A 17,552-nucleotide genomic window follows, 5' to 3' on the forward strand; every position below is an offset into this window, starting at 1 on the left:
TTGTATACCTCTCTTATATGAGAAAAATTTCCCCACTCTCCTTCTCCTTTTCCCCTTTACCCAGTGCATCTTTCTTTCTCACTTTATTTTTTTTGGAGAGCATTCCAATAGAATCAACTCATACCTATAATCTCTCTCTATGTAAACTCCTTTTAACTACCCTAATAATGTTAGAGTTCTTAAGAGTTAGATGAATCATCTTCCCGTATAAGAATGTAAACAGTTAAACTTTACTGAGTCCCTTATGATTACTCTTTCATATTTGCCTATATGCATCTCTTGAGTCTTGTGTTCGAATGTCAAATTTTCTATTTAGGTCTAATCTTTTTATTTGGAATGCTTGAAAGTCCTCTATTTCATTAAATATCTATGTTTTCCCCTGAAGAATTACTCTCAGTTTTGCTGGATAGCTTATTCTTGGTTGTAATCCTAGTTCTTTTCCAAGCCCTCTGCTCCTTTAATGTGGAAGACACTAAATCTTGTGTGATCCTGACTGTGGCATCACAATATTTGAATTGTTTCTTTCTGGATGCTTGAAGTATTTGTTGTTTGACTTGGGAGCTCTGGAACTTGATTATAATATTCCTGGGAATTTTTATTTTGGGAGTTCTTTCAGGAAGTGATTGGTAGATTTTTTATTTTCTATTCTACCCTCTGGATGTAAGATATCAGGGCAGTTTTCCTTGATAATTTCTTGAAATATGATGTCTAGCCTCTTTCTTTAATCCTGGCTTTCTGGTAATCCAATTATTCTTAAATTATCTCTCCTGGATTTATTTTTAAGTTCAGCCATTTTTCTGATGATGTATTGTACATTTTCTTCTATTTTTAAAGTTCTTTTGACTTTGTTTTATTGTTTCGTGATGTCTCACAAAGTCATTAGCTTCTACTTCCCTAATTTTAACTTTTAAGGAATTATTTTCTTCAGCGAGCTTTTGCACCTATTTTTCCATTTGGACAATTCTGCTTTTTAAAGAGTTCTCTTCAGTAAATTTTTATGCCTCTTTTATTAATAGGCCAATTCTGTTTTTTTAAGGTGTTATTTTCTTCAGTATTTTCTGTGTGTGTGTGTTTGTGTGTATGTGTGTGTGTGCGTGTGTGTTTCTTTTACCAAGCTGTTACTTCTCTTTTCATAATTTTCTTGTATCACTCTCATTTTCTTTTCCCAATTTTTCCTCTACCACTCATCTCTTTCTTTAACTCTTCCAAAAATTCTTATTTGTTTAGGGTCCAATTAGCAGTTTTCTTTGAGTTTTTTTCTAGCTTTTTCATATTGCTGTCTTCTGAATTTATGTCTTGGTCTTCCCTGTCACTATGATAGCTTTTTGGGGGGTTCAACTCTTTGTTGTTGTTATTGTTTGCTCTTTTTCTCAGCCTATTTCTTGACTTTGAACTATGTTAAAAATTGGGCTCTGCTCCCCTGGGGGTGGGTCAGGATTGTCCCAAGCTTCAAGCTTTTTTGTATTGGTATTTTCAGAGCTAATTCTGGGGAACTGCAGTTTTTTGGTGCTTCCAAGGTGGTGTGATCCAGAGAAAGGTGTGGTCACAGCTGTTTTGGTCTACGCTTTGGTCTTTATCGAGGAAGGGCCCCTGGTCCTTTGGAGCTCTAAGCACTAGTGCCCCTCTTTGCTTTGAAACTGTGGCCAGAGCCCCTGCTCCCTTGTCACTGACCCCCAGCACTTTTCTCTGTCCTGGAACTGCAATCCAGCCCTGCATATGGGCAATAGAGTTGCCAATCAGTGCCAGCTGTGCCTAGTGGCAGCAAAAGGTCCCCTGTAATCTCTTTCTGATCAGTTGTCTGACTCCCTTACCATCTCTGGGCTGAGTTCCTGATGTTGTGGCTGCTGTTGTAGCCACTGTTTCTGCTTTTGCAAGTGTAGGCTTTGGGATGGCTTGTACCTGGTGCCACAGACCTGCTGACCTCTTAAGTTTTCTCAGGCCAAAAAAAACCTCACCCTGACCTTTTGTTAGCTCTGCTGCTCAAAAATTTGAGTTGAGACAGTATTTTGTAGTTGTTTGGAGAGGAATGTTCGGAGAGTTCAGCCCCTAATCTGTTATCTTGGCTGCACCTCCAAAACCCACTCTTTTTCCCAGCTTCCCTATTTTTCCCCTTCTTTGTTTGACTTTTAAAGCTCTTTACCCTCTGGTTCCAGTTTACCTTTCCAGACTTATTGTATAATATCCTTCTTTATGTGCTCTACGTTTTACTTTTTATTTTTTTATTTTAAATTTATTTATTTATTTATTTTAACACAGTTACATGAAAAAACAATTTTTAACATTCCTTTATAAAACTTTGAGAGCAAATTCTCTCCCTTGCTCCCTCCCCATCCCCTCCCCACTGAGAAGGAAAGCAGTTCAATATAGGTTACACATGCATAATCATGCAAAACGTATCCATAATAGTCATGTGAAAGAAAACAGACAGTAAAACTCAAGAAAAATGAAGTAAAATTAACAGTATGCTTCAATCTGTATTCAGACACCATCAGTTCTTTCTCTGGGGATGGATAGCCATTGTCCCACATTGCTGTATTGCTAAGAATAGCTAATTCATTCACAGCTGATCATCCTACACTATATGTACTCTACATTTTAGCCAAACTGTCCCACTCACTGTTCCCCCTTACAAAACATTCCATTTTCTGTCTCTTTAACCTTGCACAGGCTGTTTCCATGCTTAGAATTCAGTCTTTTTTACTTCAACTTTCTCACATCTAGAGCTTCCCTCAAAGCTCAGCTGAAGTATCACACTTTTTTTTTTCTCCAAGTCAATAGGTATTTATTCAATCATGAAATGTGCTGGTCACTGTACTAAGCTCTGGGGATACAAAGAAAGGCAAAAACAACCCCTGCCTTCAAGGAGTTCACAATATAATGAGGGGAGGCAATATGCAAGCGACTATATACAAATAAGATATATACAGGAGAACTTGGAGATAATTTAGAGGGAAGATGCTAGCATTATAAGGGATCAGGAAAGACTTTTTTAACTGACCAATTTTTTTTTTGATCATTTCAGTTTGTATTTTATTTTATTTTATTTTTAATTTTCAACATTGTTGTTTAAAACTTTGGGTTACAAATTTCCTCCCTTCCTCCCTCCCCACCCACTCTCATTGAAAAGGTAAGCATCTCGATACATATTATAGATGTGTAGTCATATAAAACACTTCCATAGTAGTCCTGTTGTAAAAACTAAGTATATTTCCCTTCATCCTATCCTACCCCCCATTTATTCTATTCTCTCTTTTGACCCTGTCCCTCCTCAGAAGTGTTTGCTTCTGATTATCCCCTCCTAATTTGCCCTCCCCTCTATCAACCCCCTGCTCTCTTGTCCCCTTCCCCCCTTATTTTCCTGTAGGGTAACACAGATTTCCATACCCCATTGTGTATGTTATTCCCTCCTTAAGGCCAATCTTATGAGAATAAGATTCACTCATTTCCTCTCACCTTCCCCTATTTCCCCTCCACTGTAAAAGCCTTTTCTTGTCTGTTTCATGTAAGGTAATTAACCGCATTCTACTTCTCCCTTTCTCCTTCTCCCAGTATAATCCTCTCTCACCCCTTAATTTTATTTTCCAGATATCACCCCTTCATCTTCAACTCACCCTGTGCCATCTATCTATTCTATCTATCTATCTATCTACTATCTATCTATCTATCTATCATCTATCTATCTATCTTCTATCATACATATAATTTTTCCCTCCCACTACCCTAATACTGACAAAGGACTCATGAGTTACAAATATCATCTTTCCATGCAGGAATGTAAACAGTTCAACCTTAATAAGTCTCTTATGATTTCTCTTTCCTGTTTACCTCTTCCATGTTTCACTTGAGTCTTGTATTTGAAAGCCAAATTTTATATTCAGCTCTGGTCTTTTCATCAGGAATGCTTGAAAGTCTTTTATTTCACTGAATGACCATTTTTTACCCTGAAGTATTATATTCAGTTTTGCTGGGTAGGTGATTCTTGGTTGTAATCCTATCTCCTTTGACCTCTGGAATATCATACTCCATGCCCTCCAGTCCCTTAATGTAGAAGCTGCTAAATCTTGTGTTATCCTGATTGTGTTTCCACAATACTTGAATTGTTTCTTTCTGGCTGCTTGCAATATTTTCTCCTTGACCTGGGAATTCTGGAATTTGGCTACAGTATTCCTAGGAGTTTTCCTTTGGGATCTCTTTCAGGAGGAGATTTGTGGATTCTTTCAATTTCTGTTTTGCCCTCTGGTTCTAAAATATCAGGGCAGTTTTCCTTGATAATTTCTTGAAAGATGATGTCTAGGCTCTTTTTTGATCATGGCTTTCAGATAGTCCAATAATTTTTAAATTCTCTCTCCTGGATCTATTTTCCAGGTCAGTTGTTTTTCCAATGAGATATTTCACATTGTTTTCTAATTTTTCATTCTTTTGGATTAGTTTACAATGCCTTGATTTCTCATAAAGTTACTATCTTCCAATTGCTCCATTCAAATTTTTAAGGAAGTATTTTCTTCAGCAAGCTTTTGGACCTCCTTTTCCATTTGGCCAATTTTTCTTTTTAGGGAATTTTTCTCCTCATTGGCTTTTTGGACCTCTTTTGCCATTTGGGTTAGGCTATTTTTTAAGGTGTTATTTTCTTCAGTATTTTTTGGGGTCTCCTTTAACATCACTCTCAGTTTTTCCTCTACTTCTCTTACTTGCTTCTCAAAATCCTTTTTGAGCTCATCCTCAAGAAGGCTGGGACCACTTCATATATTTCTTGGAGGCTTTGGATGTAGGAGTTTTGGCTTCATTGTCTTCTTCTGATTGTATGTTTTGATCTTCTTTGTCACCAAAGGAAGATATATAGTCTGACACTTTTTGAGCTGCTTGTTAACGATCCCAGCCAATTACTTAAGTAATAAACTCTTTGTTAAGGTAGGGATCTATTTCCAGTGTGGAGAATGTACTGTCCCAAGCTTCAGGGGTTTTGTGCAGCTGTTTTCAGAGTTATTTCTAGGGACCTGTAAATTTTCAGTTCTTCCAAGGTGATATGATAAGGGATGAGGTGTTTACTTCTTTCCTGGCCTGTGCTTTGGTCTATGAGTGACCACAAGCACTCCTTTCTGTGCTGGAACTGTGAGGAGGATTTTCTCTGTACAGCCACTACAAGCTCCACCATGCTAGTGCTCCTCCTTGCCCCATGACCGCCACCCAGAACTGTGACCCAGAACCAAGCATGGGCAAAGCAAGAGAATCCTGCACCAGTAAAGAGATCCTGCAATCCCCCTCTGATCAGCCACCCAATTCCCCCTCAGTCTGTGGGCTGGAAGCTCAGGAGGCAGCCACTGCCTTGAGGCCAAGCTTGGGAAATGGGGCTGGGACCCTGCACTTCTCTCTCACCACCACGAACACAGACTTTTCCCACTGACCTTCTAAGTTGTCTTTGGCGTTCATGGGTTGAGAAGTCTGGAAACTGCCACAGCTGCCTGTGATTCAGTCCTCTGAGGCCTGCTCCAGGTTTTCTGAGGCCTGCCTTGCCTGTGCGCCCATGCCGAACTGTGCTCCTGTCCCAGCCCAGCATGATATACCTTTCTGATCAACCATCCAGGCTGTCTTGAGCTGGAAATTTGTTTCACTCTGTCTTTTTGTGGGTTCTGCTGCTTTAGAATTTGTTTAGAGCCATTTTTTATAGGTATTTGGAGTGGTTTGGGGGAGAGCTCAAGCAGGTCACTGCTTTCACTCCGCCATCTTGGCTCTGCGCCTCCTCAGGAAAGAATACCACACTTTCCAGAGGAAGCCTGTCCCCATCTCCTTCGTTGCTATTGTCCTCTGCTCTGAAATTATTTTGTCTATATTGTTTTATTTTTTTTAGACTGAATTTCTATCAATATACATAGGACATTATTGAAACATGAATTCATGTAGTTTTTCACTTAAAGATGGCACTTAAAGATGCAAATGACTAAAGCCTTCAGAAATTTACTTGATAAGATTCTTCAACAGCAGTTTGATGTTGGATTTCTTCATAGAACTGAAGGTTCAGAAATTCTCCATAATATCTTTAATTTGGATGGCTAACAACATTTCTAGTAATCTATAGTAATCTAGGATCTCCCCATGGAAGAGATACACAAATAGGACATGTCACACACAGGGACAATCAAAAGAAGTGACTATTGTATTTTTTTTTAATTTAGGTGAGGCAATCGGGGTTAAATGACTTGCCTAGGGTCACACAGCTAGTAAGTGTTAAGTGTCTTGAGACCAGATTTGAATTCAGATCCTCCTGACTCCAAGGGCAGAGTTCTATCCACTGCACCATGTAGCTGCCCCTAGAAATGACTATCGTTGTAATGACCCAGTAAATGTTGTCTTGTAAAAACACACTTAAATATGGGATGCCTAGGAGAATTTGTATCTCCTCAGTAGGTCTCTATGAGATATAGATGTCTCACTCCTTGTACTATTCCCTACTGAACTTTTTTTTTTTTGCCTTTTGGTGAGGCAATAAGGGATAAGTGACTTGCCTAGGGTCACACAGCTAGTAAGTGTCATGTGTCTGAGGCCGGATTTGAACTCAGGTCCTCCTGACTCCAAGGCTGGAGCTTATCCACTGAGCCACCTAGTTGCCACTTATTCCCTACTGAATCTTGAGAGATGTAAAAGTTTGGAATGATGGAAGACGCTCCCTATTCATTCTGACATTATTTACAAGATTTCTAATGCTATCTGATGCAATAGAATTTTATCTATTTTGCACAGCATCTGCAGCTACCAGAAAATTTCTTTATGAAATTTTTGACAGTGAGGACCTGTTCAGGACATGCTTGCTCTCTTCTAGATACATTTCTATAATAGAAGGGACAGTGTATCCCACTTTTTTTTTTTATGGAAGTCAGGAAACACTTTCTACAAAAAACCAAAAACATGTTGATCGGCTGCAATCTGAACTGGGGTTTTGAACACCTCCCATTAGGCCGGGCAGTAGAAATCATCTTCAGTATAGGATGTGGCAGTGGAGAGCATCTGGCCATGGTGCAGGACTGGTGGGAGGTAAGGATGACAGCATGCACTCAGGGGAGGCAGAGGGTGTTATCTTGTATAAAGTACTTAATTTTCTATACACACTCCTAGGTGTGTATGGGGTGTTCAGGGAGGACCAGCACCTCTGGTGTGAAGGCTTGCTGAGCCCCTTTTAGGGCTACTCATCCACCTATCACCCAACTCTCATCTGTGGCTCCAAGAAGCTGTAGTATGTGCACCAGCCACACCCTGGTAAACCATCTTGGCAGATGGGCTAAATCAGCTGAGGGTGACTGACAGGCCTCAAACCTGTCATTAAGTTGAGGGTTTCTACCCCAAGCATGTCAAGACTTTGCCCAGCAGAGTGGGCAGATGACAACAATTTGTTCCAATGGCCAAGAAGGTGGCCAAAGCAGGCGTTGTGGAGTGCTTAGAGCTTGGTCAGACATTGAAGATGCCAAGATCATGCAATGCATCCCAGGTCATCGATAATTGTCTTGACTTTTGTCTTGCCATTGAACTTTCATGACTGGAAGAAAGAGTGAGGCTGAAAACTTTGTGCAGCTCTGCCTCAATTAAATCAAATTCATTCACAAGTCAAGACATCACCCCATCTTGTCATTGGTCCTCTTTGAAAGGATGGACAACCAAAGCTCCTTGAGGGTAGAGACTACTTGTTTTTTTTTTCCTTTGTCTCCTCAGCACCCAGCATAGTACTTGTCATATAGTAAGAGGTAAATAAATGATTACTCAGTGGGTAAATAGTAAACAAACAATTATTAAATGCTCATTGTGTGCCAAGCCAAATGGTAGGTGCTAAAGATACAAATGCAAATTAACAGACAGTATCTGCCTCTAAGGAGCTTACATTCAAATGAGGAAAATGGGAAAAGTCAGTGTGTGGTAGGAAAGGGATGTAAGATGGTGGTGATGAAGAAGGATAACAGGTCTAGGCCCTTCCTCAAAAAGGAGGTTCAAGGAAGCACTCACCAATGGGAGAAGGGGATCACTGGTTAGAGGGAGAAGGCAGCTGAGGCATGGTGATAAAATCTGGAGAAAGGATTATTGAATTGAATCAAATTTCCAATGTTCTCTTGATGATCCCTTGGATTTTCTTGGTCATTTTAGATGTGGCAGCATATTAGGCTGATGCTTTCAAGAATCAGCCGAAAATTATTCCAAATTCCCTTTCTTGTAAAACAATTGATCACATTATGTTATCTTATAAGTTTGGTTTTGATTGTTTTTCTTTGAGGGGGAAAGGGGAGTTACATTTTTCTAAAAATGTATTATGTTACATTTATCCACAGTGGAACTCTTGGTTTTAATGTTCTTTTAAAATGCCAAGACTTGGGGTAGCTAGGTGGTGCAGTGGATAGAGCACCAGCCCTGGAGTCAGGAGGACTTGAGTTCAAATCCAACCTCAGACACATAACACTTACTAGCTGTGTGACTCTGGGGAAGTCATTTAACCCTAATTGCCTCACAAAAAAAAAGACAAGTTTAAATCAGGTTACAATTTCACTATCTAGTGGCTCTTAAGTCTTATAAACTTGGAGATTTTATTGTGCATCCCACCTTTTGAAAACATTGACTAGTCCCAGCACTCTGGAAAGCCAGCTCTTTATCCAAAGAAATGACCTACCTTTTATACTTTCTTTTTTTTTTCTTTCTATAATGGCAATCACATGATGATTCCATTTCTCAAAAATAAAAAAAAAGCTTTTTATTTGAGGTCCTTCCTGGGAGATCTGGCCATTGAAAGTCTTTGTAATGTGCCTTTGAAACACTATTTGTCTTTCATGAAGCAATCCATATTCTAACTTCTTGGAGTTGCTTCTTTCTTATGCTTCTGTTTCACATCTGGTCCTAATAAGACCTTCACCCTGAGGCAGCTGTTGAGGATGTTTTATCTTTCCTATTCTATGTGTGCTTAATGTTCTTACAGCCTTGTACATAAAATTTCTGCAAGATCATGCCTTCATCTGAAGGGTTACACTGGAGAACTCCAAAATATTTTATCCCTTATTGAATTTTTTTGCAATACTTTTTTTTAGGAATAGTAAAGGTAAAGGTAATAACAAAGGTAAATTCAACTCTTTCCTTCCCCTGACTCCCCACCCCCGCCACAAGTGTGTTTACCTTCTAGGGGAGATTCATATTTAAATATTTATATTTCTGCATGTTTTCATAGGCTTCTATAAGTCCTTTGAATCTTACACATTTTCTGTAAGGGATAAAATTAAGTCAATTATACATTGAGTTCTTGCACAGGAATTGGGGATTCTACTAACCACATTTGGGGAAACCTAGACAAGAGCCACCCCTAAATTTAATGCTTTTAGAGAGTTCTCTGGCATAAAATTACAGGATGGAAGCAACAAATCAAAAAGAAAAAAATGACTGTAGCAGCCAGACTTCAAGGATTGAGCCTTGTTGCGGATTCCTGTGTCCATGACTGTGTTTAATTGCCGGTAGAGTATGAGAGAGATAAAGAGATATGCAGGCCAGGTGGGTAACAGGTTCAGAACCAGTTCCATTTGTTGATATGAGAGCTAGAGGTTTTATACCCCGTTCATGGGAACAGAACCCAGAGTAGAAAAAGCTAATTATCAACAATAATTTTTCTCATGGTAACAGTAACTGGGGGGAGTCCCCCCCGGAGTCGTCTCCTCGCTTCCTGTTATCTTTCAAGGTTTATTGAAAATCCTTCACCTTCTCAAGGGACAGACAGTGCCTGGAAGAGGTTGGAGAGCCTACGTCCTGACCGAGGTGGCTCTTAGATAATGGACAGGAACAGGAACAACCCAGCCTGACCTAAATCCTCAAACCCATCAGTGCAAGCCCTCAACAATCTCTCCCCTCTGACTATTTAACTTGAGAAGATGAAGGGATGAAAAAATCTCACCTAAAGAAGGTGAGTGTATTTTAACAAGCAGGGAAGGAGGAAACACAAAATTTATACAAAACATAGCCAAGGTAAAAAAATGCAATAGCAAACTTAATACATTCTTAAAAGGATTAAGTTGATCAATCCAATCTAATGATTTGTTTGCAGTATATTTAGGATCAATACCATCAATACAAGAATCAGCAATTTCATATTGTATTTTGGATAGCTGGTTAATATCCCAGGTAATATTGTCAGAGTGCCATGCACCTTGGAGCTTATTTAATATTTGTTCAATGGTTACATTAGCATTAGTAAAATTTGAATACACATATGGGGTTACACAAATAGAAGAACAGCTATAATCACATTTCAAATTGAAGTGTATTATTAATTGTTCTATTTGTCTTCCTAAAGCTATCACTGACTGCTCTGAAACATCCAATTTTTGTTGCATCATAGTATCTATTTAAATTTAATGTTGTAAAACCGCAGACCAATTGTTAGCATACTGAGCAGTTCAAAATTGGCAGTAATATCATGAAGGGTATTAATATTGAGGGTAATATTAAGGTTGTGCCATGCCCTCAATAGGCAGGCACGTCTCTTGTCTCATGTGGTATTAGGATCTGAAGCATCATAGGTAGCATGGTAATGTAAATAATCTATAATCACATTGCAATAGCAACCTTGTTTTCAAGGGTTCTAACTTACAATGCTGATTGCTCTAATAAATTGACTTTATACAATAAATCAATAGCTTCTTGTGCTTTAGGTACTAAACATTGCTAAGCAATTATGCAGTTTAAATTTCAGATTGTAGCACAATAGATAAAACAGTAGTAGATATAATAAAAGAAACAACAATGATTAAACCAATAATAAGGAGACCAATAAATGGTTTTGATTGACTTAAGGAGGAAATAATAATTTTAGGAGCACATTTTCCAGAGTTCTGGAACTACTGATGTGAAATATTAGTAGGGAAAATAACAAATGATTATTGTTTTACCAAAAGTACAATATAGTCATTATGATCAATACATTGTTTGAGAGTACAATTGACACAAGTAACATTCCAATTCAAAAATAGTATTAGATTGAATAAAATTTACATATCCATTAGACAAACTAGTATTAACAAATGATGTAACAAGGAAAAGACATAATTCAATATTGTTGCTAAATTTTTAAAAAATGTATAGGTGTCCTGGATGCTAGAGATCTGAGGGTAATCGTAACATTGACTTTGTCCAGGAGATAGGGATCTTCTTGTCTTCCGAATATACAGGTGTTATTTGTATATATATAGTCCCAATTTGTCCATATTTGTGATAGGTTGCAACCAGGGTGGAAAAGGAAAAAGAAGTCCAGTGCTGAGCATTCTGTACATTACACACTTGAGCAGAAAGTAAAGCTACTATTGCTAAAAATACAAGTTCAGGAGTCTTCCATCACTTGATGAAAGGGAGCTTTCACTTGGCCTCTATGTGGGAAGGCGACTCGTCACTGTAGATTGGCTCCTTCTGCACTTCCCCCAAATTTTCATAGTCTGCATTCGAGCTGTGAGTTGTTATACATGCTCTGACATTTTTTCTCCAGTATCCAGGCAGGTTTATCAAAGTTTTCTGAAAAAATATAAGCACACCCTCGTCCCCTTGTTAGTAATGGATCCAGTGATGGATCCGGGCCTCTGGATGTTTTTAGGCTTGAGTGTACTCATCTTTGTTAATATTTAGAAAATAAATAGCCAATTATAAAAATTAATAGCCAATTCTCAAAAATTAATAATCAATCATCAATGAGGGGTAATAACCCAGATTCCCCCTTTTTTGTTTAAAAAGAATAATTTTAATATTTTTGTTTTTAATTATATAAAATGTTTGTGATTAGAGAACTGTAATAAAAAGAATAAATGGAAGAAAATGTTTTGTAACATACATAGGAGTATTATCTGTTTTAATTTGTTTAAGTACACTCAATGATTGTGAAGGCTTGTAAAATATGATTGGTTACATGCTTAATTTGCTTGAAAAGTGGCAAAAATGAAAGAAGAAAAAATATCAATTATAACATGAATATAAGAAAGAAGGCATATAAGTTACATTCGATTGTCAATTATGTTTGGGAGAAAAGCCCTTTGATACATATGAAACAGGCTGTTAATTAAAAAAAAATTATTATTTTTTATACAATGTTTATGGTCATACTATATTTAGCTAGTCCTTCAGAGCTAGATCAAAGCCAGAAATGTCTGTAGACTCTAGATAGAATCATAACTGTGGATAGAATTGTAACAGCTGTAATACTGCCTGGTATTCTCCCACTCATTAGAGCTCCTAACACTAAGTTGACAAGCCATCCAAATGAGGTTTCTACTAGCTCCTGTAATGACCATAGTTTAGCTTCCTAAGCTAAAGGAAGTTTAGTTTTGACCTAAGCAGATGTGTTCCAGTGTGTTTGGGAATCTGGAGTTCAGAAATGACTACAAGTGGAGTGTACATGTTTCTGCTGACTATATTTGCCCTATCAACCAGGTAATGAGTGTGGATTCTTTCCTTGGCTCAAAACCCAAACTAAGTAAAATTCCTGATGAGCTGGCAAAATTGGGATGGTTAGTATTCCATTGCTCTTGACAGAATGGCTTGCAATGTGAGTGTCTTTTAGAAAGTCTAAATAAATACTTATGAGTTGTCCATTGTCTACAAGCATAATTGCCTCTTTAGAAAACACTGATAATTAGGCATGATTTCCTTTTATAGAAACCATGTTGCCTTTCTCCAAATAAGTTATGTGCAAAAGTATTACCCTTTGTTGTGGATTCCGTCAGTTTACCTAACATGTCAGACTCTCTGGGGTAATTCCAGTGTTCCTACTAAAAGAGGTTTCACTGATTGTTCTCTAATTCTGTAGGGATTCAAATTACACATTTTCCCCATCTTATAATTTTAACCAGTTCTTTAAAAATCTGTCAGATTGGTGTCACATATCAAGTACAGGTCATCTTTTGCAGTTACTACCATCATTTGAATTAGTACTACAGACCAATCCATTTTAAGAGATAATTTATGCAAATCATTTGAATCTGTCATTACGAAAGTTATAAATATATTCACTATTGGGAATGTCACCATAAAAAAGGCTATTTAAAAAATTTGTGTCACAATTTGTAACATTTTGATTTTTTCCCCCAAAGAACTGGAAACAACTTAAAAATCTAACAGTTGGTGAATGATTGGACAAATTCTGATATACCAGTGTCATATAATGCTGTTTCCATTTCAAATTATAATTATTCAGTTAATTCAATAAACATATATTAAGTGCCAACCACATAGAGACAGCTAGGTGAGGCAATGGATAGAAGGCTGAGCCTGGAATCAGGAAGGAAGGAAAAAGGAAGGAAGAAGGAAGGAAGGAAGGAAGAAAAGATCTATTAAGTTCCTGTTACATGCCAAGCATTGTGCTAAGTGCTTCACAGATCATCTCATTTGATCCTCACAATAACCCTTCGAGGTAAGTGCAATTATTAACCTCATTTTACAGTTGAGGAAACTGAGGCAGAGAGAGGTTAAGTGATTTGCCCAGGTACACACAGTTACAGTAAATGTCAGAGATGGGAACTGAACTCCAGATTTCTTGACTCCAGGCTTCAGTAATGAAAAACAATGCTGGAAAAGTAGGTGGGAACCAGATTGTGTATAGTCTTAAAGGTCAGACTAAGGAGGAATAAATGTTTTTTAGGACAGGTTGAATAGTATATGCCATCAGTCATCCAGGTGGAGAAAATCTGTTGGAAATGCAGCCCTCTCACTCAGGGGAGAAGTGAATGCATAAAATCATTAAAGGATAGTGTGTGGGAAGGAAAGAACTATAATAGAAACTTGAGATGACTATGTTTTCAAAAGTAAGTTGGTGAACCAGCTTAGGAGACCAAGAAGAAGCAGCGACACATGCTGGAGGGGAAATAAGAGAAAGCAGTGTCACAGAAGCCAGGGGAAAGAGAAAAAATAAGAAAGTAGTAGGCTAACAGCATTCAATCATGTAGAAAAGTCAAAAATCATGAAGCCTGGAAAAAGGACACTAAATTTGCAAAGAAGGTCATTGGGAACCTTTGAGGGAGCAATTTTGGTAGAGCAGTGTGGTCAGAAGTCAAACTGCAAGGGACTGAGAAGCAAATGGTGATAAAATGGATCACTGAATGTAGACTGGATTTTATAGGGATTTGTAGTAAGGAAGAGAAATATAGACGATACTTTGAGGTGACAGGGACAAGGGAAGGTTGGTTAAAGATTAAGGAGATGTGAGCTTATTTGTAGGCTTGAAGGAAGGTCCCAGAAGTGGTGGATTATTTTGTTTGATACAGGGTGGCTAGGTGGCATTGTAGATAGAGCATTGGCCTTGGAGTCAAGAAGACCTGAGTTCAAATACCGCCTCAGACACTTACTAGTTTGTGACCTTGGGCATGTCACTTAATCCTGTTTGCCTTAGTTTCTTTTTTCTGTAAAATAAGCTGGAGAAGAAAATGGCAATCTGCTCCAGTATCTTTGCCAAGAAAACCCCAAATGGGGTCATGAAGAGTTGGACACCACTCAAAAACAACTCGACATGCTGTGTGGTAACAACCCCCTAGCAGAAAGTTTATGGAAATTATAATTATATGGGAAAAAAAGGCAAAATGAGGCAGTTCCTGGAGTTTAACTCTCGCTTTCTGAATCCAGAGGTCATTGACCACATTGAGTGTAACTGCTGAGCTCCCATTTTTGCTGGTTACTGAGAATTGTCTCCCAGAAATCTATTTTTTACTTATTTCCTACAGTTGTCTGCAAGATCAATTTATAACAAGAAGCTTGGATAGGAGTTACACACACACAAAATGCTAGCCAAAAATAAAAGGGGAAAAAAAATCCTGTTCCCTAATCCAGTGTGTCTTTCAGATCCCAGGAAGGCAAAAATCACTCTTCCTGGTACCAGTTAGATTAGTGTTTATTTAGGTCTGAAGGAATAACTAGATTGTAAGTCCCTTAAGGGCTCCTTGTCTTTTGCCTCTTTTTATATCTGAAGCATTTAGCACAATGCCTGGCATATAGTAGGTGCTTAATAAATGTTTACTGAAGGAATGAATAAAAAAAGAATGAATCAATCTCCAGTCTATCACATTTTGGGGGGGGATATAAAACTGTTTATCACCTTTGGTAGAAGTAATACATATTACATTCCATATATTTTATTTTATTTTAGAACATTTTTTGTTACATTTTAAGTTCCATACTGCGTCCCTCCCTCTCGCCTCACCCCATACCAGAGAAGGCCACCATTTCTCACACACACACACACACACACACACACACACACACACACACACATTCTGTGCATGTGTAAAACCATACTAAGCACACATCTATTTATCAGTTCTTTCTCTGTATGTGGACAGTATCTTCCTTTGTGGTTGATTTGAAAATAATACTCCAAATAACTTAGTCATTTAGAGTTGTTCTTTGAACAACGTTGCTATTAATGTATGCAATGTTCTCTTGGTTCTGCTCATTTCATTCTTCATTATTTTATTCAAGTCTGTCCATGTTTTTATAAAATCAATCAGCTCATCATATTTTCTACATTTAGCAGCAATTTATCTCTAAATGAGTGATTTTTTTTTCTTTTGTTAACTTAGCGAACACACCCGCAAGGAAGAACAGTCCATGAATGTGTATCCTAAATAGATTTATTCTTTAAAGCCAGCAGAAGTCTCAGGAGAATTAGAGATGTGGGTGTTATGGTTCCTCAGGCTTGTGTCTCGAATACAGCATCTACTAACTAGCTAACCAGGCAGCAAAGAGGCCTGCAATTTCTGCTCAGCTCACATCTGGGAAGGAGACAGCTCCCCAGAGAGCTAATCGAAGTTGCAACACTACTGATAGCTTACTGGCCTCTTTTTATAGAGAAAAGGCCCCAATTTCTAAGACGTCAGTGATGTTTTACTTCTCTAGTTCCCAAGTACTGTATTTTAAGTCAGCGATTGGCTGATTAGGATGGCAGATGCAAGGGTAGCTACAAATTTAGGGTGTAAATCAAAATAGTGACAAACAACAACGCAGACAACCAGGAAAATAAAGTTAGTATGAACCTGAGTATTTTTAAAGAGTTCTCTTTATCTGTAAGTAAATTGATTACTGGCAAGGAAAATGGCCTTGAGGCGTGCCCTTTCACTGCTAGGTCTATTTCCAAAGATGATAGGGAAAAAAGGAAAGAACCTGTATGTTCTAAAATATTTATAGCAGCTCTCTTTGTGGGGGCAAAGAAATGGAAATTGTGGGGGTGCCTGTCAATTAGGGAATGCTGTGGGAAGAACAATTTTGATAGACTAAGTCATTTTGCCTATTATAAATACCCAAATTAACTACAAAGAACACATGAAGGATGATGCTATCAGCATCCAGAGGAAGAACTGATAAATAGAAGTATGTATAGAATGCTTTTACATACATACATACACACACACACATACATACATACTTGTGTCCAATGGTAACCCTCTCTAGGGTGGGGGGGAGGAAAAAAGGAAATAAAAGAAGTTTATATGATAACTTTATTATATATTTAAAAGGAATAGCAAGTTGTACATACTAGATTTGCAGTTTCCTGTGCAATCTCTTTTTTATTCTACTATGTTATAGAAATGCTTGTTTTATTTCATAAATTAAAAATAAAATATATTTTTTTAAAAAGACAGTAGGATCTTTGCTCAAGGAGTTTATAGTTTTCCCTAGATAATTTTTCTAGCCAGCCATGCCAATTCATTCAGAAATGAAGGATGGCATTTGCAGTTTGCAAAATTCCAACAAATATATCCTTATGTATCTACTATGAGCGAGGTATAGAAATTATACATCAGACATTATGAAATGCATTACAGCTATCACAACTTAGCTAACCCTAACAGAGAAACATAAATAAACATCAAAGTGTATTTGTACCTGGTTCAGGCAAACTTTAAGAGAGCTGAATTTCCCCAAGTCTGAAAATGTAGTAAGGAATGTTATCAGGGTTTCAGCCAATGAATTATCATAGAATCCTTGAACTAGAAGGATCCTTAGAGGTCACAGAGGTCAAGAGACTGAGGATTTTTGTGAAGGCATTGTAGATGAGGAGGTACTAAGAAAGAACATAAGTGCTCCAAGGGTCACAGACAGGCAGTTTATTCCTCACAGGTATGCTCTCTTACCCTAAAGTCTAAGAGGCGCTTAAGATGTGTAATGGGATATGTATACTGATCAGGAGCCCAGATCTTCTGGGTCTCAGCCTGGGCAGATTCACAAGGACTGAGTTAGAAGGTGCCTAGTCAATGGTCTGGTCTGCAAACCTTCTCTCCCCTATCAGCTAAAAGGACACCATGATTAATAGTTTGCAAATCTTCCAGACCTGCATTTGATGCAGTTTCCTAAACTGATGGTTTGCTAACATATATTCCTAACTGTAAATGTAGCTGACCAAGACTGTTGCTGGGTTCATAGGAACATTCCAGCACATAGGTGGGTCAATTAGTGGTCAAACATCCAGTCACTTCTTGTCAGGTAGGGCCTAGCAATAGGCCAATTCTCACAGTTATTTAGTCTAAATTCTTCTTAAAGCATGTCCCAGCAAATGGTTGTCCAGCTTCCGCTTA

At 38.0% G+C, this 17,552-nt stretch overlaps 1 protein-coding gene and 1 pseudogene across 1 annotated transcript in view; both read right to left on the reverse strand.

Annotated features, from left to right (window-relative positions):
• Positions 1-5,944: 5,944 nt before the first annotated feature.
• On the reverse strand, positions 5,945-6,999 carry LOC110219686 (E3 ubiquitin-protein ligase RNF138-like; annotated as a pseudogene).
• Positions 7,000-10,072: 3,073 nt separating this feature from the next.
• The window catches only part of CD55 (CD55 molecule (Cromer blood group)), a 33,047-nt gene continuing 25,567 nt past the window's right edge, over positions 10,073-17,552 (reverse strand). Inside the window, exon 9 of the mRNA XM_021003158.2 lies at positions 10,073-11,514. Coding sequence (XP_020858817.1) covers positions 11,432-11,514 — 83 coding nt within the window. The 3' untranslated portion in view covers positions 10,073-11,431. The remainder of the gene's footprint in view (positions 11,515-17,552) is intronic.

This window comes from Phascolarctos cinereus, unplaced genomic scaffold (assembly GCF_003287225.1).
Source record: "Phascolarctos cinereus isolate Bilbo 61053 unplaced genomic scaffold, phaCin_HiC Scaffold_5;HRSCAF=322, whole genome shotgun sequence".
Lineage (NCBI taxonomy): Eukaryota > Metazoa > Chordata > Mammalia > Diprotodontia > Phascolarctidae > Phascolarctos > Phascolarctos cinereus.